Source organism: Zootoca vivipara, chromosome Z1, assembly GCF_965207765.1.
Source record: "Zootoca vivipara chromosome Z1, rZooViv2.hap1.1, whole genome shotgun sequence".
NCBI lineage: Eukaryota > Metazoa > Chordata > Lepidosauria > Squamata > Lacertidae > Zootoca > Zootoca vivipara.
The window spans coordinates 35,692,209-35,717,293 of NC_142583.1; the positions used below are offsets into that span (position 1 = coordinate 35,692,209).

Sequence of the window (25,085 nt, forward strand, 5' to 3'; positions counted from 1 at the left end):
AGACAGTGCATAACTGAAAGAAAGATAACTATGAAAAGAGTTAAATAAACCACTTGTATATAAAAAAAACCCTGAACAATTAACAGGACTTTGAAAACACAAGAAATCAAGTTATAGCTTTAGAAGTTGTCCAAGGGACTTGAGTAAGACATGTAGACTTTCATATTTAGGGCTGCTTTCACTTTTCTCTTTTCATTTTTTTTTTAATATAGTGAAATTTTAGCAGGAGGACTTATTATGGAGATACTCTAGTCCCCTCCCCCCCCCACATCTGTAGTTGCAAGAGTCAAACAGGAAAATGCCTATGAGTAAGATAAAAACTGAAGATACTGCAACCAAGCCACAACAGAGGAAATATATATTCTCTTTACCAGCCTTTCTACAGTTCTGTTGCACAGAATTTTATAGTACCTTTAGCTGCCTGGCTCCAACTGGAGGATTATGGTCTGTGTCTGTATCAAGCTTAAAAACTGTATTGTTCTACAGATTATTTCCGTAAGCGGTAAGGCTGCAGTATAGTTATGGTTTTGGTTAGATATGATTAATGTAATTAAAGACACATCTAGCTTTGACCTTTTGAGCATTTTGCTGGGTTTTGTAATTTTATGTTTTCAAGCAAGATATGAAATTGATAACAAGTTTCCTTGTAACTGCCAGGGTAGGGTTAGCATCTGCATCAAAATCAGGTGACTAGTTAAGATTTTTGGAAAAGCACAAAACATATTGTTAACATAAAGTTGTGGGAAAGAAGACAAAAAACAAATAGCTTCGGGGGGTGGCGGCTTTGTTTTTGTGGTCAGAACGCATATTTTGAATTACTGCATTATTAAGGTTTCAGTGGAGTTAATATTATACTATGTTTTGTTTACGCTTTGGATGTCTTTCATCTCCTTGCTCTTAAGGAAGCACATATATTACAGTACTAGTATTTATCATTTCACAAAGCACACTGCAAATCAAGAATCTGAATTGTTTATTTTTCACAATAACAGAGCCAGATAAGTTACAGTTGGGTGATTAAAGCTGAAAGACATTTGACTGGTCCAAGGCCACAGCAGATGGTCAATGGGAGAGGTGAGACTTGTTGAGGGTTTTCAGGATTAGATGCCATTTTCTCAATAACAGCTAAAATGTTGCATTTCAAGACATGCAAAGATGGGTGTATCAAGTGTGGTGTAGTGGTTAAGAGCAGTAGACTCGTAATCGCGTCTCCGCTCCTCCACATGCAGCTGCTGGGTGACCTTGGGCTAGTGACACTTCTCTGAAGTCTCTAAGCCCCACTCACCTCACAGAGTGTTGTTGTGGAGGAGGAAGGGAAAGGAGAATGTTAGCTGTTTTGAGACTCCTTCGGGTAGTGAGCGGGATATCAAATCTAAACTCTTCTTCTTAAGAACAAAGACTGTATTTATTTATTTTAACGAGAAAGATCCCTGATGGCTGATTGCCTTGTGGTGGCAGACTTCCCCCATTCATTCAGTCCTCTCTATATTTTGCCCTGTTGTTGTTGCCATCACAAAGTCCACTGGGTTCATATACTAGGGCTGCAAAGAGGGGATAATATTGGGAAATGTGCGTACACATCAACACTCTGTCCACATGCGGATGCCTGGGAGCTGTGTATGCACATGTCTAACCAGAACCTCTTTCCACAGATCTAGCATGTGAAACCCAGCCAGCTAAGTAGCATCAATGGAAGAAATGCAGGGGGGCTGACCCAGATGAGGTGCAGGTAAAGGCAGCTGCCAGGTAACCAGTGCAGGTGGTGCTGTTTGCCGTGGGATTGTGAATGAATGAATGAATGAATGAGAAGCAGGAACTTGAGGAAGATGCCACAGCTGTGTAGCAACTGTTTATTTCAAGTCTTGTAGAAAGGCCATCAACGAGTAACACAATATTACAATGACTGAAACTGCAGTCATGGTGGGTGAGAGGATAATTTCCAGCACTTGTGTTATTTCGCACTATTGTCAGTGAATTGTGATTGCTACATTTTACTAATTGACTGCCTCTTCTGCTTATCCCAGGAAAATATTGTTACTGGCCACCCCAAACTCTGCCAAGTGGTCTTAGCACTCAATCAGGGTTTGGGTTTCCTTTGGAGAAAATGAGGCACAGCAGTGTCTGCAGTGTCTTTAGGAAGTATGGTTTATTCGCACATACTGTATATATACCTGAAGTGTATGAAGAGTGAGTTCACAGCATTCACATCTAAAGGGGCTTGTCCTTCTCAGTTGTGCAGCCTTGGATTCAGAGGCATCCCAAGTGCCATCCCCATGTCTCTCTGTAAGAGCCAGCCAGCATGGCTCATGCCCTTCAGCCCCCATGGAGTTCTCCCCACTTCCTCCTTCTTTTCCCCAGCAGCACTGGGTTTTCAAAATTGCTCAGTGATCCTAGACCATAGCTTAGGAAAACTGACTAAACCATCAAGAGATTAACTGCATTGCCTGTTCTTTGTGCATATCTAGTGCACTGCATGAAATGAATATAGCTGTTCATTCATATCTTCCCCCAAAACTTTTAATTACAGATGTAATTTATTTCACCGCCTTATTTATTTCCAGGATAAAACATGGTTTCCAGTTTCTCTCTCTCACCCACGTTTTTGGCCTAGGCCACAACACTTTCTGACATAATGCAGCCAGCAAAATGGACATTATAGCATCTACCTTAATAATAGACTTCATTATAATTGGCTCTCATTTTGCATTGCAGGAGGTTGGACTAGTTGACATTTGGGGTCCCTTCCAAGTCTGCAATTCTATGATTCTATGAGATAAAATTACTGGGTCACAGAGTGAAAGCAAATATATATTTTCAATGTATTTTCAGATTTTATTAACCAAAATACTAATGATGGTAAAAGAAAAAGAAACTTCAGAATGAAAACAAAATCTCTTGAACAATTTTAAATTACTTGCCATTCTTACTAAACCTTTCTAATTGATGTAGTCAAAGTCTTCAGGAATGCCAAATGTTTTGTCAATTTTGCTCTCTTCAAATGCAAACTTCCGTTTGGCCCAAGATTTTGCTGCAAAGATATTATCTGTGGACAGAATAGGGGTGGGGGCAAAAACATTAAATAAAATGGTTTTTGTTTTCAAGAAATAAAGTTTTTAGAATGGAGAGTTCATTCCATAATTTCAATCATCAGGGATTTCTGTTTTATTTTTTAAAAGAAGGCCCACTGCCAGTTTGAAACAGCAGGGCCACTCTACACATTACCATTCCATGCCAAGGTCTTCCTCAAAGTGATTTTTCTGCTTTTCTGTTGCAACACCTAACACTGGTTACCATGAACTTGTCTGTATGTTACCCATAGAGATTCTTCACCAGTCTCAAACCTCCAACATGACATCTGATGGGAGGAAACTCTCCACAACAGGAGTTGTCAAGTGGTAACTTGTATCAGATCTTGCAACAGAACTGGGAAAATTATAAGGAAGGTGATCAGGGCACATTAGTAGTCAACACATATCCAGTTCTTAAAACAGCATTGCTTGCAAACACTCAAAGAGCAGCTCAACAAAAAACAAACAAAAAAAGGAGATTTGTTATTTTTATCCTGCCCTTCAGCATTGCTGCTCTGAAGGTGGTTTAAAAAGGTCTATGAAAATAAACAAAGAGTTGATGCCTGCCTAAGCTTTCCTGGCAAGGACATTCCAGAAAGTGGAATGGCCATTCTCCAAGAGCCACCTGCCTAACTTCTGATGGTGGGGGCAGCTGGAGAAGGGCTTTGGAAGATAATCATAAAAAGATAACTTTAAGGCAATCCATCATATTTAGTTATATTTTGCACCTTCTGTGATGCATGTTCAATAGATCAATTTAGTGAGTGGAATTTGCATGTTTTATTTTCTACTGGACTTTATCAGGGTAAAGAAGTGATGCAGCTGAATCCTAGACAAACATCAATTGCTTTAGACTTGATAACAAGCTGTCATGAGAAGCAGTTGTGAAGTGCAAAAATTCCATTTATATGGTACCGTTGATCCCCATAAACGTGGATATCTGGTGAAAATGAATAGGAAGAGCTTGCTGTAATCTAAGATTTGCTGTGGAATCAAATTTAAAAGGCACAATTGTGTCCTCCAGGCTCACCTGCATCAGTCTTTTACCGGCTGAAAGTCAAGCACTTTGCTAGTTTGCAGAGAAAGAAAGCCCCCCGTTATAGGCTGTGCAGAAATGAAATGCAAGGAACAAATTCTCCTACTGTGCACGTTATCTGCAGACTGGGTTTGCTTAACATATACAGTGGTTTGAAATGAACAAAAATGATGATGATATGTGGCTATGACTCCAGTTGTTAAGAACACATGAGATAAATTTATAATAATGCATTCATGAGGAGTAGCATTCATGTGCAGTATTTTCCTGAGCAATGGCAAACACAACCAGTAAAATAATATTTTATTAATTGTATAGCAACTCTGGTAAGAGCTAACAAATTGCAAGTTTTATGAATGATTGCTTCTTCTCTTGAGTTTATTTTTCCTCAAGAAAGGGACAGGGATGTTGCTAAGGAATGCAAATGCAGACACACCAGTCCATCTGTTGGCTGCTTCCTTAGCTACTTTATTTGCTTGACCTGGAAAAAAAGGAAACAACAGGAAATCAATACAAGCAATTCCTAGTCATGTAATGCTTTAAAGGGGTTAAAATGGCATTTTAAAGTAGTTTTGTGAACAATTCTTATTTTGCAACAGCTTGAAAATGTTTTACTTTTGAACTTATTATTCCACCAAACCCTTCAAATAAGATTAACACAATTATATCAAACCGAATCAGCATGCTAAATATGTGGTTTCTACAAGTACGCTAAAAAATGCCACATAGCAACTTTGGAACTGCAATCTGCTATCACGCACCAGAAATGGCTCCGCACACAGGTTGGGGAAAATTGGGCTCAATAAGATTGGGATCTAACTGTTCACATCCTCTTGCAATTCTGTTGACCACATCCCCACCTGCTTGCTCAATTTGCTTTTAGGACCACATATTTGTGGCCCTCAACACATCCTATTCCAGAATCTTGGCACCTGACTTTTGTGGTGCATCACTAGAAATGTCTGCATCATCTCTCTTGATACAGCCAAAGAAAATTATACGGTTTTAAAAAGGAAATAATCCATGTGGTTTCTCTCTCTCTCTCTCTCTCTCTCTCTCTCTCTCTCTCTCTCTCTCTCTCTCTCACACACACACACACACACACACACACACACCACACATTCACACAAAAAGAAAACATGGACAAATTAGAGATTCTTTCACCTCCTGGTGAAATTTCTCTTTCTTTCTTTTTAAGTGATTGGAGTGACCTTGCTCATGGGCCACTTCACATGTTCTTTTAAATCATCTTCCTTACTCATGAGGGCAATTTCTTCAAGTGACCATCATTATATGGGAACCAGTCGCTATCAACATCAAGCACTGCAACTTTCATAACTGAAGAACCTGCCTCCTAGACTGAGGTTTGTAAGTCTCATGCTGACACACTAGCCTACTTGTACAAACAGACAACTTGTGGAAGTAAGGCAAGCACTCCAAGGAATGTACAAGACAGTAGTTTAAATATGTACCCAAATAATCCTTTTAAAATAGTCTTAAGATCAGTCCACAAACACTGTGAAGCGGGATGGTGGTGGGGAACTGTATACAAAGCAAACAACTCTCTCTCAGATCTTTCAGCTTTTCCCCTTTGGAGTGTATACAGACGCAGACTCAGATTCCCATACTGAAAGCCTGAAAGAGCTGTCATGCTTCTCACACCCACACACACCCCTCTGTCTTGCCAGTGCTTGCCTCTATTATTTATTGGCACTGGTCAATGCACAGCCAACAGCTTGTCTCTAGGGACGCTGAGAAATTAAAGCAACATAAAATATTTCATTGTTATGATGTTTGCACTGTAGGCAAGACTTACTCAACTTGCAAAATGAGCTGCCGTCAAACACACGAGGAAGGCTAATAATGTACATTTTCTGAGTCTAAGTACTGTTCTCAGCCCGGTTCACAAGGTACGTGCATTTTTTATTTCTTAAAAAAACACAATGGAAATGGAAATGGAAATGGGCCTCTGCCCTTTTGTGTTTTCTGTGACATAGAAATAGGAAGTTTAGATTATCTTTCTACAATTTTTTAATTTTAATTTTTTAATAAATAAATAAGTAAATAAATAAAATAAGCCCAATATAAAGAGCATAAGAAAATACTGTTTTAGCAGGTTGAAAGCAACATAAGGTTGCACTCATCAAACTTTTTGTTTCAAAACATTGGTTTTGTTCCCAAACATTTTCTTTTGAATCAGCTCCCCCCCACACACTTGTTTTAAGTTTTCAGAGAGGGCATAAAATAAGCATACTTTCAAATGATGCTGCAAAACATTAAAAAGTCTCCCAGTAAGCCTTTATTTTCAATGTGATTATTAGATAACAAGGTGGTACAGTGTAGGTCCACAACTGAATTCGACAAAGAGTATAATTATGCACTGCAACTGTCTTTAGGGACATGCGGCATCTACAAAGACAATACTTTACCCCAAGTATTTCACACGGAGGTTTTTGGTGCACGCCAAACTGTGCTTTAATAGGAAAAAATATTGAATGATTTCATGACTCTCTGGTCTAAATAAGGTTCTAAGAGCCACTGGAGTTTTAACTATGTTTACCTAGTTGCCATCTTACAAGTGTGGAGACATGGAAAGTATCAAACCTTTTCACATACTGCTGCCAAAACAGTGACATCTCTTTGTAGTCTTCACTCCCTATATTTTACACAAGCTCTCTCCCCTCCTTACACACCATTGTCTTATATGCATCACTTTTCTCCCTATGCCTGGAAGAACATTTTTCATTCCCAACAGCCGCTTTTCATTGGGCTTAAGCTCCATCCTGGTCTTGTCTGTAAACCAGATGTGGCTAAGCCTTGGTCCTCCAAATGTTGCTAGACTAGAACTCCTATCACCCTCCTACTCAGGGGTGCCCAAACTTTTTTCAAAGAGGGCCAGATTTGATGAAGTGAGGGCCGACCAAAGTTGTTGAGCTTTCTTTTTACAATTTTACCCAGAGGTTGTTGAGCTTTTTGTAGGACCACAGGTCATATACTGCCATGGAAGCCGGATTAAATTGACCAGCAAGCTGGATTAGGCCCCCAAAACAGACTTTGGACATGCTTAAACTAACTAAAGGGACCCCTGACCATTAGGTCCAGTCGTGACCGACTCTGGGGTTGCGCGCTCATCTCGCATTATTGGCCGAGGGAGCCGGCGTATAGCTTCCAGGTCATGTGGCCAGCATGACAAAGCCACTTCTGGCGAACCAGAGCAGCACACGGAAACACCGTTTACCTTCCCACTGTAGCAGTTCCTATTTATCTACTTGCATTTTGACGTGCTTTCGAACTGCTAGGTTGGCAGGAGCTGGGACCGAGCAATGGGAGCTCACCCCGTCACAGGGATTCGAACCGCCGACCTTCTGATCAGCAAGCCCTAGGCTCAGTGGTTTAACCCACAGCGCCACCTGGAAATTCTGGGATTGGACTGGGATAATTGCTGTGAGCAAAGCAGTAAGCAATTTGCAATATCTAAGAATTTGGAGTAAGATAATGTTTCAAACGATTTGTAGAGTTGATGTAAAAGATCAGAAGAAAATATTGGGGAAAGTTCAATAATCAACAGTTATAAACAATGATAGAACTCTTAATCCTCAGTAACCTTATTACCCCGCGTTGAGGATTTGGCAGCCTGGGTTTTTGCATCGTCCTACTAAAACCAAGCATCATTTGAATTTTCAGCAAAAGTATCTGCAAACAATACTGGCCCTTTCATCTTTTAAGGCAACTTGACAAGATGTAAAATGAAACCTTTTAGAAAACAGGAACCTCAAGTTCTTGACCCTGAAAAAAGCATCAAGTATGTTCAGATAGAAAGAGTATCTAAATTTACAAAACAAGAAGTGGCTAGAGCCAGTGTAAGCTATCAGGTTTCAAATATCTACCAGCAAGCAGGATTTCTGGATTTCTTTTGGCCAGCAATGGTCCAATCTCCTAGGAGACTTTCAAATTAGTTACTGTTAAAATAGCACATATTAACTCACATTTTTACTCTGATATTCCTGAGCAATTACTTCAGCGACACTCGCAAAGGCTGGAATGACTGTATTCCAGCACCATTTGAAATCAGAGTAGAAGCTCTAAAATTGTAGCTGTACAGTTCTCCTACTGAATCATGCTTTGCACTTAAATAGCGAGATGATTACAGTAAAAAGCAAAGAATGTTCTGCAAATCATGAGAAACATAACCTACTCTACAGGCCATCACTAACTACTGAAACAGATAAATTACTACAGCAATTCTAGAGCAGAACATTTTTCACTTTCAGTTACTTATACATTTACTCAATATATGCCCACTTGACTGCTTCAATCTGAGGAACTGGCATTGTTACAAGTGCCACATAATACTTGTTCCACACTTGGAATATTTTCTCTTTTTTTAGCTTGGCAGCACCTACACTTTGGAAAACTTTGCCTATTGACATCAGACAGGCACCCTGGCTGCACAATTTTTGGTTTCTACTAAAAAAAAATATATTGTGCAGACAAACCTATCCAGACAAGTAGAAGTTAGCATGTGTTTTAATTGTTTTTAGCTTAAGAGCTAGTATTCAATTATATTCTGATTCTTTAAGGATACATTTGTCTTTTATTGACAATTTCAGGGTGTGCCTTTTTTTGTAAACTACTTTGATGTTCTATTTACAGTAATACATTTTGTTAAATAAAAAATAAAGATGTAAAATGTGTTTCCTTGACAGCGTTCTTCAGATCCACTGAAATTACTGAACCTAAGTTAGTCATATACATCAACTTTAACAGGTCCAACTTGGAGTAGAGCTAGCACAGGCTACCACTCCCAAATAAGGGAGAGCTCTTTCAAGACTCCACAGACGCTTGAGACATACTCTGCTTAAGAAGGAATCAACTTTCTATGCCAATCCGCAGTGAGGCCTGTTTGCACACATTCGGATAGTTACAACAGTACAGGATTTTGTAATCTGGGGTCTTAAGTGCCTGCAGTTTATTTCTGTTATATATTAGGCTACATACATCTTATATTACTCAAATGTGATGTTAACTCTATCCTTTTGGTAGCTGGGTGAAGCACAAAGTCTCTTAAATATCAAAGCTATGTTAAAATAAAGAAATGACTAAATTCTGCATCAGGGTCAAATTCTGTTACAGGAAAAAGAAATAGGCAGACCATGCCAATATATGCAAATATGTTTTGCATCATTCTACAATGGCATGAAAACAACAAACTGAAAAGACCTACTCTGACTACTAACACGTCACTAAACATGCACATAACTTTATCTTTACACAGGAAATAGGTAAAGGTAAAGGGACCTCTGACCGTTAGTTCCAGTCGCGGTCAACTCTGGGGTTGTGGCGCTCATCTTGCTTTACTGGCCGAGGGAGCTGGCGTACAGCTTCTGGGTCATGTGGCTAGCATGACTAAGCCGCTTCTGGCGAACCAGAGCAGTGCATGGAAAGGCCATTTACCTTCCCGCCGGAAGCTATTTATCTACTTGCACTTTGGCGTGCTTTCGAACTGCTAGGTTGGCAGGAGCAGGGACTGAGCAACGGGAGCTCACCCCATCACAGGGATTTAAACCGCCGACCTTCCGATCAGCAAGCCCTAGGCTCTGTGGTTTAGACCACAATGCCACCTGCGAAATAGGAACCTTTAAAAATAAAAAACCACTATTTTTGGATGCTAAATTCTTTGACAATGACAAGTGCAGTCATAAATCATGCAATGGCTAGATCAGGGATGTGGAACGTGTGGCCCTCCAGATGTTGTTGGACTACAACCCCCATCATTCCTGACAAGACCAGGAAAGACCTTTCTTCCTGCCCTCCTCCATTTTAGGGATGACCAAGAGGCAAAGCCAACTTATGCTCTCTGTCCAGTTGTTCTGCTCTCCATACAACAGAAAAATCTGAGAGGCGGCTACGTGAAGACGACTGGGAACTGCAGTGGTGGGGGAAGAGGCTCAAACTGCAAACAGCAGATTTTCAGCCCATCTTCTAGTGCTGACTGTGGAGCTGAGTTATGAGCAAAAAGCTCTTTTAATTCAAGAGAGAGAAAGAAACCCCAAATAGGTCAATGGTGTGTGGGCAGTACAACTAAGCCTAGCGTATGGTTGTAGACAATGTATTTGTGTGGAGTTGACAGAAGTCTTTTGTTACATAGTCCTGACAAACCCTATCAGACACTTTCGGGAGAGACAGTACTTCTGTACTGATGAGATTTGACAGTCTGACCTTTCCATAAGGGACATGGGAAGCCTGCATTGATGGGACTTGACAGATTTCTTTAATTTTTTTTAATAAAAAAAAAACAGTTCACAAAGATCTAATGCTTTAACAATGCAGCCCCACAAAGGCACAGCTAGCAGAGTAGTCTTTAATATGCCCTGTTCTTAAGTGTAAAGGCAGATGCGACATTGTTTTATACACTTCCTTAGCTTTACAGAAGGACTCTACATATGTTGGGTCAAAGGCAATGCATAATTAATGTGCACAATGACATTTGTTCAAGGATTTAACTAAGACACAGTCGCAACAGAGATCCTCCAAAATCTGCATTGCACAAAAAACTTTATCGCACTGCAGAAGCGGAAGCAGCCCTCACACAAAAGGGCAGCCCAATTTACTCACAAGCTGGATCAATGCAGGAGGTACATTTTAAATGGTCAACTCATGGGCTTTGTGTCTGTCCAGAAGATCACACCATGGATATTTTGTCTGTATCATACCATGCTGGCAGGAAGGATGTGTGTATCAGCATTCCCTCCATTTATGATGTTCATTTTCGAACCTCGATACTTATGTAGCCAAAACAGCAGCACCAACATGCAACAGGGTGGCATCAACATCCTCATGAGAATCGAGAGGTTTGCAGAAGTAATAATAATAATAATGTATTTTAAAAAACAGCTTTAATTTTTTTGAAAAAGCTAAGAGTGTGAAAGTGTACACGAGTAATCTCCAGCGTGGGGGCAGAAAGAGAATGCAGATAACTATCCCTCTTCAAATGATGAGGCTTTCCTGCTCCGAGCAACCGTACTACTTTGAAGATGCAGATTCTATCACCTGACAGCCAACCTGATCTTTATTTTCAAGGTCTTCCAAGTGTTCCTATTCAGGAACACCAGCTGCCTTTTTTCTGATAAGGGAGAATTTTGTAGCCCCTCACGCTGCAACAAGTTGTTCCTGGGCCCCACTTGTTTATCCAAATACAGAAGCATCTGTGTATAACCATTACCACCTTCCTGCTATGAGGAAATTTAAACCTCCAGACCAGGGTTTCCCAAACTGTGGGCCACAAGCTTCATTCAGGTGGTCCACAGCATGCCTGTGGATGTTGAAGATGGGAGACAGCATATGCATTGCCCTGAATATTCATATTGATTTCTAATTGTATTTCTATTGCTTCTTTTAGTTTTTTATATTGTATTACATTTCAATTCTGTGGAATTACAATTGCTACAGCAGGCAGAAAAATTGTTATATGGTTCGCTAAGACCCTCAGCAATTTTCATGTGGTCCACGGGGGGGGGGGAATGTTTGGGCCACTAATCTAAACAAGCAAAGGCAAAATAGGGATGGGCAGAAGTAAAGAAAGACAACAGTTGTGCAAAACAAAAACAAACAAACAAACAAACCTCTAACAAGATACAGTGATGCCTCACAAGACAAAATTAATTCGTTCTGCGAGTCGCTTCGTCTTGCGACAATTTCGTCTTACAAAGTGCCTTGGCAAAAAAAAAAAACCGCAAAAAAATCGTCTTGCGAAGCACGGCCATAGAAAACTTCGTCTTGCAAGTCACCAAAAACATCGCAAAACGCTTTCGTCTTGCGAGTTTTTCGTTGTGCGAGGCATTCGTCTTGCAAGGTACCACTGTATGGCAATTAGGGAATGTGCCAAAGAGAAAATTCTTCTCTGAGATAGATGAATCTTGTGCTTTCCTATTCAGTAACTATTATTTGTCTCCTCTCCTTCACCCAAAGAACCGAAAGCAATATTTTTATCTGTACCACTAGCCTGTAAGACAGGTTAGGCTGAAAGAAAAGTGACTTGCCTAGGACTACCCAACAAGTTTAAGATATGAAATATCTTGGTTTTTAATCCAAATCTACTCTTCTACTAACTGTACCATAGTGGTTCACACACATATTCAAGCAAAACGTTCAAAATATATGTACACACTCACAGAGTCTGAACTGGTTGTGACTGACTAAACAGGAAAGGATCAATTAAGTAGGTCTACCAGCAGATACTTTGGCTACACAACAGAACTTTTCTGTTTTCTCTTTCCCCCCAATCATAACTCTTATATCTGTTCAAGGGGTTCCTCCCAACCCTAAGGAGCAGATTTATTTATTTTTAAGTGACAACCCAGCAGAAATATATTATATAAGGTTATAAAATTATTCAAGGAATTAAGTGGCAAGAGAGAACTTTGTCACTCTCATTCATGATACTAACATTTGTGGACATCCAATAAAATTGATCAGCAACAGTCTCAGGAGAAAAAAAAGCAAAGTACTTCTTCACACAGCCCATAAGCAGTTCATGGCACTCACTGCCACAGGACGTGATGATGACCACTAGCTTAGATAGCTTTCAAGGGGATTAAACAAAACGTATGGAATCTGCCAACAGTTGTTAGGACAACATGCTGTGTGCCACTGAACATCAGCTGCTGGGGAGCAACAGTAGGTCTTCAAATCCTGATTGTGAGCTTCTTAGAAGAATCTGGCTGGTCAATGTGGGAAACAAGATGCTGAACCAAATGAACTTTTGGTTTGATCCAGCAGAACATAATCTCATTTTCATTTCTATAGCACTTTCCCTTCCCTTCCCATGCCACAGTCCACTCATACTATGTCTACAATATTTCTCACCCAGCTACGTGTAAGTTACTTATCTAGATTACTCGTGGTGAGCCATTTTTAATGGCCTGCCAACCTCTTTAAATAAGGCACCTCTTCTTACCCTTTGAAAATCACCACTTCTCACCCTGGTGTGGTGCCATTGTTAGAAGGTCTTAGAGGTACTTAGAAAACAGGAAGTAGTGCTGATAGGCAGCCAACAATATCACACTTATTTCCTAAACAAGCCCTCTGCTCTGCTGCGTGTGCATGTGCATCTGACTGACTGCCTGGTGAACATGTGTGCACATGTGCAAGTGAGCACGTGCTGGCAGTCGTGATCACCACTGGAGGGGTGGCCAACCCGCAATGCAGAACTTGGGCTAAGAAAGGTTACCCACCCCTTATCTAGACATTAGTTTCCCCTGCCATTGACAAGCTAACTGAGTTATTAAAAAGTTTTGCTAATGACTGAGGTTTCAGTCGACACACCTGATATGTTCCAAAATTTCAGTAACTATACAGTGTGGTAAAATAACTCTAGACACAACTTACGGATTTCTTCAACAATATCCGGATCACATTCTTTGTATTTATCTATTTCTGCCTTTAGTTGGTCTCTCTTCTGACGAAGGGCAGTAAGTTCCTTTATGAGTGCAGCACGTTCTGCCTGTGTTAAAAAATTAACCAGTATTCTTAAAAGGTGTCAATTACAAGGAAAGTGTTTCGTGCTACCCTCTTTTCTCTCTAAAGATGCAAGCACCAGATCTAGAGCTATGACACTGATTCAACGAAACAGACTTTATACTGATGCATATTTGGGCTAAGTGGCATTGCCTGTAAAAAGTTTGAGCAGTTTTCAGTACAGTAGGGTTGTATTTTATGTGTGATTAACTTGTGTGATTTCAACCTTGCATGGCTTAAATCCCTGAAATCCCAAAGGTGGAAAGCTTAAAAGCTCCTTTTGAGCTGGGTTTTCCCAGCACAGAAAGAGACTTCCAGATGGTCACACAGGGGTGGTTCAGGTATACTGTACATGATTTTGCATATATGTGCCAACCCCAACCTAACCCCACCCTAACCAACGCAAGGCATGATTGTACTGTATTATACTGCTGCATTTGCCAGCAACATTGAAATAGCATCTAAGAACATCATAGTTGTGAAAATGTTCTGGTGCAGAAGTAGGCATGTCCCACCCTGAATGTTTAACATTTATTTGGAAGTGCAGCAAGCCCTAAGAAAAGCATTTTTTTAAAAGAACAAGATCAATATAAGACCTTTTTTTTCTTTATTCCTATGCTTCTGCCCCCAATATAATACACAAATATCAGAGCTACTGCAAAGGTGCTTTTCAAGAGGGGTTTTGCCTACGCCACCTGCTGCCACAAATGCACCCCAATTTAAAGAATGGCTTCCACCTTTAACATCCCAAAGTTTTCAGATTATGATTTATTGTGGATATTTCAGATTCAGTAAAACTTACAGTGTCTTGGCGCCCCATTTTTGATTTCTCAATGGCTTCTTGTAAGCTTTTTTTCTTTTGGCTATATTCTGAGAACTGAAGGAAGAGAAGAAACAGAACTCAAAACAATTTATTTTTAGTAAAAACCTCTTCCATCTTTATATTTGACTGTACAGTTACAATTTTTCAGCTTAAGAAATAACAGAGTAAGTCTGCTACAGGCCTATCCTTCAGTGATAAATCAGGATTCTGACCAAGACGTGACTATTTCATAAACTCTCTTTAATCTTGAAGCATTTTAAATAGCAAAATAGGGTACAGGGAACATGACCAACTTCTTTTTACACCCTCCTAAGGGAAAAGGCAGGGGTATTAAATGGGCTAATTTGATCCACACCTAGTGTCAAGAAACAAGACTAGATAATCCCAAATTCCAAACACCCATCCTAGAGCTTGAGGAGCACTTCATTTCTTATAGATCAGTTTCCGTATTTTGGCCTAGTTTTCACAAACAGCAGACGAGGAAGGAAATCTAATTCTGGACTGTAGCACTTCAGACCGCAAGTGCCTCTCCCCGATGTGAAATTTGCACATATATCCATTTATGGATATGACGTATCTGCTACACTGAAGCAACTCATTTGTTCTGGATGAAACAAATACCTACATACCAAAGGGGTACAACAACTGAATAACCAAGCTGAATACAACCCACCAGCCATGTACTGGGGCCAGTGAGCTTTTAAACTTCTTGCTATTGTATCTTCAAAATTGCATCAAGGTGGTTTATGAAACCACTGAAAGGTCGCCATAAACAGCTGGTGGGTGTCAAGCTGTGCAGGCCTTCCAGATACCATGCAACAAAGACAGACAGGGTTTAATGAAATGAACAGCAACTATATTTATTATGAATTCAAGTAAAGTTCATGTGAATATACTTACTCTTTCCAACATTAAAAAAAAGACTAGAGGGGATTCCTTCCAATGCACGTTCATGGTTTATTAGCAGCTAGTCAAAAAAGCACCATTGGCTAAGCAGTAACCTTACATGCTCCTAAGTTGCCCAGCAATTCAATTATCAACAAAATATAGTGCTTATAATACTTATAATGCAGAGGCTATTGTGTTTCTAAGGTCTCCAGAAATCCTGCTTACATAGCACTTTTTCAGATTCATTCTTCCAGCACAAGACTAAGAACAGTTCACAACACATTATTCAAATGACATTGCTAAGGTTCTCTTTTGTTGACTCACTGACAAGTACTTACAGCTCCCACTCTATCCACATCGCCTTTTATGGTGAAGCTTTTTAAAAAAGGTGTCCTTCCACTGCAAAGATTTGCAGACCTCATCTCCTGTTTTTTTCCAGTCAAATGCAGAAACTCAGATCCCCACGTTCCAGATTCCAAAACTTTAAAGCAGACTAACATGAAATCTTCCCTTAAACTTGTTTTACAACTCTGTTTAGTAGTACAGTGATACCTTGGTTGTCGAACTTAATCCGTTCGACTCCTGGAACGGTTCGAAAACCAAGGCACGGCTTCCAATTGGCCTCAGAAGCCACGGAAACCGCATCAGAAGTTCGGCTTCCAAAAAACGTTCGCAAGCCAGAACACTTACTTCCAGGTTGGTGGCGTTCAGGTGCCGATTTGTTCAGGAGCCAAGCCGTTTGGCAACCAAGGTACCACTGTAGTAGAAAAGTTTCTACAAACCTCACTGCAGTGCTAAGAACACATATTAGAAGAAAAAAGTTGTGATGAAATCAATGACCCTTTCTCCCAGATAGCCATGTTTACGACCATGGTGTTGCTCACACAAATGCAAGCCCTAATCAGAAAATATGCACTGGCTAGAATTCAAACCAATGTCCTTTAAATGCAGCCACTGAAAAGTATTCCCTGCTATAATGACCTTTTAAAGCTGTAACACACTTAATATTTTATAGCCAGGAAAACAATGTAAATATGGCATAAGGACATAATTAAACACACACAAACTGCAATGCTAAAGTAATCACAGCTGAGTTCTGACCAGTGCTTTTTTCTCCAGGGGGTACTCAAGGGTACACAGTCCCAGCACTCCCCCCTAAAAGAAAATCTCTGGTTAAAAGTGTGGTATAAAACATGCAACACGTGGGCGACACACAATAATCTCCAAATTAATTATGCATTATTCATCATACATTATTTATCAAAACTTCTGAGAAAAATACAAAACTTTATGGGAAAGCCCCAGAGACTTACAAACTACCAAATCTGAAAGGAACTGTTGATATCTGATTCCAATGAATTTTTCAAATGTTTGACTCAGTCTAAATGTCTAATTCAAATAGGTTTTATAATATTTAACTCAGTCTTTTGATTTCCTTTGGACTGAGTTAAATATTATAAAACATATTTGAATTGGACATTTAGACTGAGTCAAACATTTGAAAAAATCATTGGAATCAGATATCAACAGTCCCTTTCAGATTTGGTAGTTTGTAAGTCTCTGGGGCTTAATTTGGAGATTATTGTGTGTCGCCCACATATTGCATGTTTTATACCACTATTTGTACTAGCAGCAGAGGTACATTTTTCCTGGTTAAAAGTGTGGCATTTATTGTAACAACTTCATGGTGAGTACTAGCACCTTTTTTCTAGAAGAAAAGGACTGGTTCTAACCACCATACAAATCCTATGTTCTTAACAATTTATAACGGTTTGCACACCTGCTATCTAGAAAGACATGCATACATCATAGAAATAAAATTTAAAAACTGACTGTTATGCCATGAATCTAGCCACATCCTCAGGAACGGGGAAATGTTAGTAGCCTGGTTTACACATTAAGTCTAAACCACAGATAAAGCAAACTGGTTTAAAGTGAACATCACAGGGAAACAAGCCAGAATCCGGTTTATCATGATGTCCAAACGTACTCCTAGTTTGTTTCTATCCAAATAAACCATGAACGTCGCCAAGGTTTGTTCTTGGCTTAATGTTTGTGGATTGTTTGGGGGAAACAAACCACAAGCCCAGGTTCCAATGTCACAACAAGCCAGACTCTGGCTTGCGTCCTGGAATTCCAGCAGCAGCAAGAAAGGACACATGCAACAAGTCTTGGTGCAACCCAAATAGCATCTAAAAGTTTCATTTTCATGTCCGCTGCTACTTTCTCTTTCCAGCAGACTCCATGACTTCAGTGTCAGTCAAAATCCCTCAACCATTTGCTTCTGTTTATGCCGCTGTGGGTTAAACCACTGAGCCCAGGGCTTGCCGATCAGAAGGTCGGTGGTTTGAATTCCTGCGATGGGGTGAGCTCCCGTTGCTCGGTCCCAGCTCCTGCCAACCTAGCAGTTCGAAAGCACGTCAAAGTGCAAGTAGATAAATAGGTACTGCTCTGGCAGGAAGGTAAATGGCATTTCCGTGCGCTGCTCTGGCCACATGACCCGGAAGCTGTATGCCGGCTCCCTCAGCCAGTAAAGCAAGATGAGCGCTGCAACCCCAGAGTCGTCCACGACTGGACCTAATGGTCAGGGGTCCCTTCACCTTTACCTATGTTCTATCTGGCCAGCTAATGCATTCTGGAGAACTCAAAAGCTTGCACACTATTTGTGACATTTCAGTTGCCCTAAAAATGGTAATGCATCACTATGTATTCCAAAAAAAGAACCTGGCTTCAGTATTTAAATGCTAGTTGGTAAATGTAATTTGGTTTACAAGGAACTGTGTGGATCTATTGGGAAGAATTCAGTGCATTCATTTCATCAGCACAAGAACTATGGGCTGCAGAACAGAACCTTCCCCCCTGTCTCCCCCCCCCCACCAAATCTGTTCTGTTTTGGGGGTTCTCAAGCCTCTGGAGCAGATTATGGGAGGCTGCACACGGAGAGAGGAAAATAAAGGAAGTTCCTGTTGCACAAACAGAAATCCTTGTGGCAATGGAGCAAGTACACTGGATACCACCCATAGTTCTGCAAGCAACTCTTAGACACCAGCTGCCCTCTAATTGTAGCAAGCAGATAATAACATCCAGATTAATACCCTGGATTTGATTAACGGTTCTATCATAACTGCAGTAAGACTTTTGATTAACTATATATTTAATATACAGATCATTTTATCAGTGCAGTGTATCTCTTCTTATTCAATTAATTCTGTTCATGGCAATATATATGCAATTGCAAAAAGTGTGTTTGTGTGTGTGTATTTTGCTTTGCCAGTTAGAAAACCTTACAGCTAGCAAAGAGAAACTAATTAATTCGGGCAAAGTATTTCTTTTTATAGTAAGACAAAATTGGAACGGGAACATTTTTGTATATTGAAAAGGCAGAGCAAAGCCTCAGTGCCTCATAAATGAGCTCTCTGGCTTGGCCTGAGGGACAGATGGTTGGCTGTGGAATTCTACATACACCAATTCAGTTTTAAAAGAGGCAGCGGAGAATAAAAAGGAGAGCTTTAACTGCATTTACCCAAAAACTGCAACCATGTGTGATTTTGCATGTCCATAATCCTACCACCTGCTTTTCTCTCCTGCCCCCCAACTTTATATATGCACACGAACACATGCTTTACATGGCACCAAATCCCATTTAGCATTTTGATGAGCTATTTTCTGTTCGCTAGAGTTCCATAGTCACCAGTCCATCTCCTTAGAAGTAAATCCAACTCAAGCTGTTACAGACTTACAACTGAAGACATTTTTGTTTCAACAACCTTTTTTCAGCTGGATCGGGGGGGGGGGGAATGTCGTTTTAAAACCTATTTCAGTTGTTTTTATTGAAAATCACCTTGAAATCTATATACGTAATGTGATTCATAAAATCATCACCATTACCTTGAGGATGGCAGGCTAGTTCTTGAAACTATGCATTAGAGCAGAGGTCTAAGTAACAAGAGGTCTTAATTTTAGCAGCAAAGTAAACAGTTGTAGAACCTCAGTTAATAGATATTATGCTAGAATTTTGTCAGGGGAAGTCACCCTTCTCTAGGATTCTCAGTCTCTCTAAAGTAGGTACCCAATCTACCAAGCAACCCGGAATGCACAGACATGGGCGTACCCATGATCAAAACTAGGGGGGGCAAGGGGAGGGGCCAAGGCACGGAAGGGGAGGGGCCACAAAGTGGGCGGGAACGGCGAACTCGCGCTCCGCCGGGCTGTGCCCCTCCCTAGAAGCAGGGCTGGTGGGCGGAGGCTGAGCCCAGCCCAGCGGAGCGCGAGTTCAGCGTTCCCGCCCGCCGCGCCGCGCTCTCTGGTTCCCCGCCGTGCTTGGCCTTGCCAGAGGGCGCGACAGGGAGCTGGAGGGAGGGCGCAGCGCGGCGGGCGGGAACGGCGAACTTGCGCTCCGCCAGGCTGTGCTCCGCCTCTGCCCACCAGCCCTGCTTCTAGAGTAGGGCAGCTGCCCTAACTTGCCCCGTGGTGGGTACGCCCTTGTGCACAGACTGTGAATGAATTAAGCAATGTCTTCTAGCTCATACTGACAGCTGCAAACATGATGGAATTCTGCAATCCTAACTCAAATTGCCTATTACAACTATTACAGACCAACTAAACAGAAAGGTTTCCTATACTCTTGGGTTTGCTACTTTCAAACGCAAATGTTAGCTGCCATGCTGTCAACTAGCTTGAGCTTGTGTCCCCATGCCCTCCTGTGCATCGTCTTCTCTGTTTCTTTAACTGTTTGGCTGCAGTGTTCCTGATCTCATCCCCGTTTATGGTTCATTTCCCCACTGGTATATCTGCTTCTACTGAAAACGTACTTGCTACCCTGCACCCCAAACCTACAGCTAATCAGTTCACCCAAGGCTGTTCATGCGCTGGCTAGCCTCGGCACAGTCCGCTGTTAACTCCAAATGCCCAGGGGCAGCCCTCCTTTTCCACTTACAAACCTTTTTTTTTTCCTGGCAAAGCTCCTGTGCTTTGAGAACTACAATGCAGGCAGAAATCCCACAATTAAACCTGTTCCCAGCATGGAGAAGCTATGACTGGATAAACTTGACCTGCAAAATGTATGCCTGCGATACGAGTGTTTTTAACACAGAAACAGTGCGAAATCAACGACTGACAATACATTTTGGCATCTGAGGTGAACCACAAAATGACCTTAGAATTCAACCCCAACGTATAATTCTAAGACCCAAACAGGGCATGGTCAGGTCTGTAGGGTTTTCTTTTTAAAAAAATAATAATTAAAAATTTAAAAAACTACTCTAATTTGGCTGTTGGCCATCTATCTACACTGATTACAGTTTGTCATCATTCAAAAGTAGCATAATCCTGGATTTTGTCTGGTCTTGGGTGGAATCTCATCTGCCACAGGCTCAGGAAAGATGATTTGAGCTTAGTCACTTTCAGTCTCAGTTTCCTGTAAATGAAAGTGTAATGTTTCTGAATACTCTTGAGAAGAGAGGCAAGATAAATGTTTGAAAAACACCTTTGTAACTAAAGTTCCATGTACTGTAAATCAATTAATATGGGTGCATAGGGTGCTATATTTCTGGAGTAAGGCTCACTGATTACCAGAAACATACAAATCAGGTGTTTTTGTTATTACCTTCCACATCACAGATGGCTTGGTATAGGACATAATGGTCCAAAAATTGTGATTCTCCAGGAATATAGGGGGCCATTTCACTAAATCAGAATGCACCCTGGTTTAGTCATATTGTTAAAAAATTCCAAGGAGGAGAGAGAGTCTTGTTTTCCTGGTTGGGTGCAGATGAGTCATACACCACTGCTGGTCCAAAATGTGCTGGGTGTGGTTCAGCAATTCCTCAAAGGCTAAAAAAACTGTAGGGTTTTATAACAGCAGTTGCTGAATGGGTGTATTTGAATACCGACAGAACTTTCTTTTGAGGGGAGTCAATCTTCCCAGTCTATGTATAAAGCATGAATCTGGTTGCATGTGGATAAAAACACATTTCAGCATATGTATCTTCTAAACCAAAGGCAACACAGAAATTTGTTGGTATGCCAAGCAGAATATTAAGGCCCAATTCAAATGTAGGAAAACCTTTTTGCATATTGTGCAGTCCTTTTTGGACTGCCACTTCTGATTGAAAACTGCAAGATCACATGTTTGAAAACATCCTTACGAAAATGATTCCGTTTGTTGAAAGCTTGCACATCAGGGCAAAATGAGGTAAGGGAATCTCTGACCAGAAACTTGGGAGTTTAAATATTTCAGCCCCACACCCCCAAACTCCTTGGAGCCAGTTTGAAACCTTCTCTGTAGTTTAGGCCCAGTTTGGTTTGCCAAGTCTGCAGCTCTCCCAGCTATTTAGCCCACTAAATAGCATTTCCATATTTTCCTACATCCCAAGGCCCTGTGCACAGCAGCAGCATCTCATGTGCCTGAACCTCTGCAAAATGTACCTCCAATGGCTCCTGGGTGTTTACTAGTGTTGTCAGGAATTCTGGTGCTTGAGATTTTGCACCAGTGTTATAGGACAGCATAGAGACAATGCTGCAAGACTCTTCCAAGCTCCTGTTTGGACTACTGCATTGCATTGCAGGTGGGACTACCTTTGAAGGCTGTTGACAAACTTCAATTATTTCAAAATAGAGCTGGAAAGTAAGAATATTTGTCAACTTCACTACTTCCACTCCACTTCCAGGCCCAATTTAACAAACTAGCTTTGACCTTTAATGCTTTGGGGAAGGGCCATAGGTCAGTGATAAAACATCGGCTTTCCATGCAAAGGTTCCTGGTTTATTCACCTGCAACTTCAAGTAGGGCTGGGAATGTCTTCTGGATGAAATTGCAACATCAATACAAGCAATATTGATCTAGAGCAGGCATGTCCAACCGGTCGATTGTGATTTATCGGTTGATCGTGGGGCAACCCTGGTTGATTGTGTGATCCAAATCAATTGCCCCCCCCCCAAAAGGTCAACAACTTTGTCTCCCTCCAAAAAAGCTCTACTACTTTGGGTCCTCCTCCCCCGAAAAACCTCAATAACTTTGGTCAATCCAATGGGTAGATCACTGCCAGTTTTTTTATAGTAGGAGTAGATCACAATCTCTTGGGAATTTGACATGCCTGATCTAGAGAGACTAATAGGTCTGATTCCGTATAAAGCAGCTGCCCATGTGACTAAGGTACCTGAAAGATCACCTGTCTCCACCTAATCTTCTGTTTAGCAAAGTTTTTAATGTTTGATGTTTTAGTGTATTTTTAATATTCTGTTGGGGGCCACCCAGAGTGGCTGGGGAAATGCAACCAGATGGGTGGGAAATAAATAAATAAATAAATAAATTATTATATTATTATTATTACTGATGTCCTTTTCCAGGTGCCACCAATGGATGACAATTGGTATAAGACCCTTTTTAGTGGTGGTACTTTGAGTTTATTTTGCTGTCATTTCAGCACCAGGTAATTTTATTCTAGCTCAGGTTCCTATTTCCTGATTTTTAAAAAAATAAATTGTTTTACCAGAGCCCATTCCAAATTAACCTGGGAGAAGGAGGGTAATTTAAGCATGCCTAATTATAGAAACTGGTTATCAACTGACATTTATTCTGATATCAATTTACTATGACAGCACACTTCAATAAAGACACAACCAGCATACTAGGTTCCTTGTTATGTCAACATGCATTGCTTTAAACCAGGCATCCCCAAACTGCGGCCCTTCAGATGTTTTGGCCTACAACTCCCATGATCCCTAGCTAACAGGACCAGTGGTCAGGGATGATGGGAATTGTAGTCCAAAACATCTGGAGGGCCGAGGTTTGGGGATGCCTGCTTTAAACTCTCACTCCAGCTGTCCCTACTCCTAAGAAGAGTTCCTTTTTCTGTCCTTTAAGCAGTGCCCTATGAGTAGAGACTAGATTGCTTTCTGTGTTCTGTACAGCATGTTGTTTATGGAAAGAAGTGGCAAATAATAAAAGCTGCAACAACGGAATCTTTGGGGACACCTGTGCCGTAAATCCAATAAGCATCAAATAGAAAATAACACAATCACTGACATCTCATTAGAATATTTTATGATCCTGTAACCCATACTCAAATGAGGCACACAATTAAGTTACTTTTCTGAAGAATTACATTGTGAGCCTGCAGGCAACACCAGTTGTAAAATTCTTTTTGTATAAGGCTTTGTTACAGCCCGCATATAAATATTATGACAATAACCTCCTACACACTAGTAACTAATAGGTATACCTTAAACCTTATGTAACCAGATAAAACCATGCTTAAGAAATGTTATAACAGTCCTGTCTTCTTGAACTCTGCAGGATAACGGAGGTAGGTGGGGGTGGCCAACTGTTCTAACACATCTCCACTATTCACAATGAACAAATCCTATATGCATGACTCTAATACAGGTTTTGCAGGAGCTTAAGGAAACCTTTAATCAAGAGAAACAGCAATATTAAAACAACAATGACACATTGGGTGGAACATTTACTCTTGAAGCTATAGCTGATCAGGCTGATCAACAACCTCCTGAAACTAATAGCTGAGTACCTAGTCCTGTTCTGTTAAATTAAATTAAATATTTTGAAGCATATACAAAGTAATGAATAAATGGATTTGCCACGTATTTAAAAAGCACCTGTCGCATTTATATTCTCCAACATTAAAGAATGTTTAGCCTTGACACCCCACGGTTGGTACCCTATCCCAGGCATAGGCAAACTCGGCCCTCCAGATGTTTTGGGACTACAACTCCCATCATCCCTAGCTAACAGGACCAGTGGTCAGGGATGATGGGAGTTGTAGTCCCAAAACATCTGGAGGGCCGAGTCTGCCTATGCCTGCCCTATCCCCACACATCTGAAAGCATGCAAGATCGTTAAGGGAACAGAAGAAGAGCCTTGCTGGATTAAACCAATGGCACCATCTAGTCCAGTATCCAGTTCTCACAGTGGCCAATCGTCTACAGCAGTGGTTCCCAACAGGTGGTCCGGGGACCCCCAGGGGTCCGCGAGCTATGCCAGAGGGGTCCGCAAGATGCTATTAGAATAAAAAAATATATTAAATATATTTCGTAAGATAACAGATTTTTTGTTTTGGCCGCTTCCTGCATGAGCAGAGTCTAGCGCAAAACTAGAATTAGATATAGGCAGTAGTTCTGCTGTATGCTGTTAGGTGGCGCTTTACAAACACTACTGTTTTGCAAAGAGGCAGCGTGCGCATTCTACTAACGCTCACCTCCCCAAGAGGCTTTGCGGCGTCGGCTTCATTTGTGCGCTACTGCGCAGGTACCCTGTCTTCTCCATTCCCCTCCCTCCTCCCTGGCGCGCGCTGCCTCTTTGCAAAACAGTAGTGTTTGTAAACAAAGCGTTGTTTTTCGCGGAAGCTACAGTTCGCGTAGTTAAAAATGGACCGTTGGTTAAAAAGTGGTTCGTTAAAACGACAAAGGCCTACAGATGAAGAGGAAGAACTGTAAAAAACGTATAAATATAAAATATAAAAAGACTCTTAATTTGGCTCTCACTTTTTAATTTTAGGATTAGGAACTAATGGGGGTCCTTGTCACAATAGCGGCTCGATGAGGGGTCCTCGAGAAAATTTTGTTGGGAACCCCTGGTCTACAGGAAGCCACAAACATGACACCAACACCATAGTACCCTCCTCATTTTTCTTCCCCGGTTCCTGGTATTCAGTCATACGGCTTCCAAAACTGGATGCAGTACACAGCGATCATGGCTTGCCTTATCTTCTCTGAACTTGTCCGATACATTTTTAAA

The 25,085-nt window shown here is 40.9% G+C and overlaps 1 protein-coding gene and 1 long non-coding RNA gene across 4 annotated transcripts in view; one reads left to right on the top strand and one right to left on the bottom strand.

The window, feature by feature from the left end:
* The first annotated feature begins 415 nt into the window (after nt 1-415).
* LOC148687337 (uncharacterized) lies at nt 416-9,208 on the top strand. 2 transcript variants are annotated; one of them, XR_015947719.1, is made up of 3 exons: nt 416-502; nt 5,910-6,014; nt 8,811-9,208. It is a non-coding gene; the product is annotated as an uncharacterized LOC148687337 (long non-coding RNA). The 2 variants fall into 2 exon arrangements; XR_015947718.1 differs by lacking the exon at nt 416-502 and having other exon boundaries at nt 5,890-6,014.
* Nucleotides 2,810-25,085, bottom strand: part of MND1 (meiotic nuclear divisions 1) — a 35,482-nt gene continuing 13,206 nt past the window's right edge. Inside the window, exons 1-5 of one of the 2 annotated variants that reach the window (XM_088660242.1) lie at nt 15,670-16,553; nt 14,423-14,497; nt 13,492-13,606; nt 4,541-4,585; nt 2,810-3,043 (exon numbers count right to left, since the gene is read on the bottom strand). In XM_088660242.1, the coding sequence (XP_088516368.1) occupies nt 2,937-3,043; nt 4,541-4,585; nt 13,492-13,606; nt 14,423-14,497; nt 15,670-15,831 (504 nt within the window). In that variant the 5' untranslated portion in view covers nt 15,832-16,553 and the 3' untranslated portion in view covers nt 2,810-2,936. Of the gene's footprint in view, nt 3,044-4,540; nt 4,586-13,491; nt 13,607-14,422; nt 14,498-15,669; nt 16,554-25,085 lie in introns of those variants that run through there. The other variant, XM_035113364.3, reaches the window with a different exon arrangement.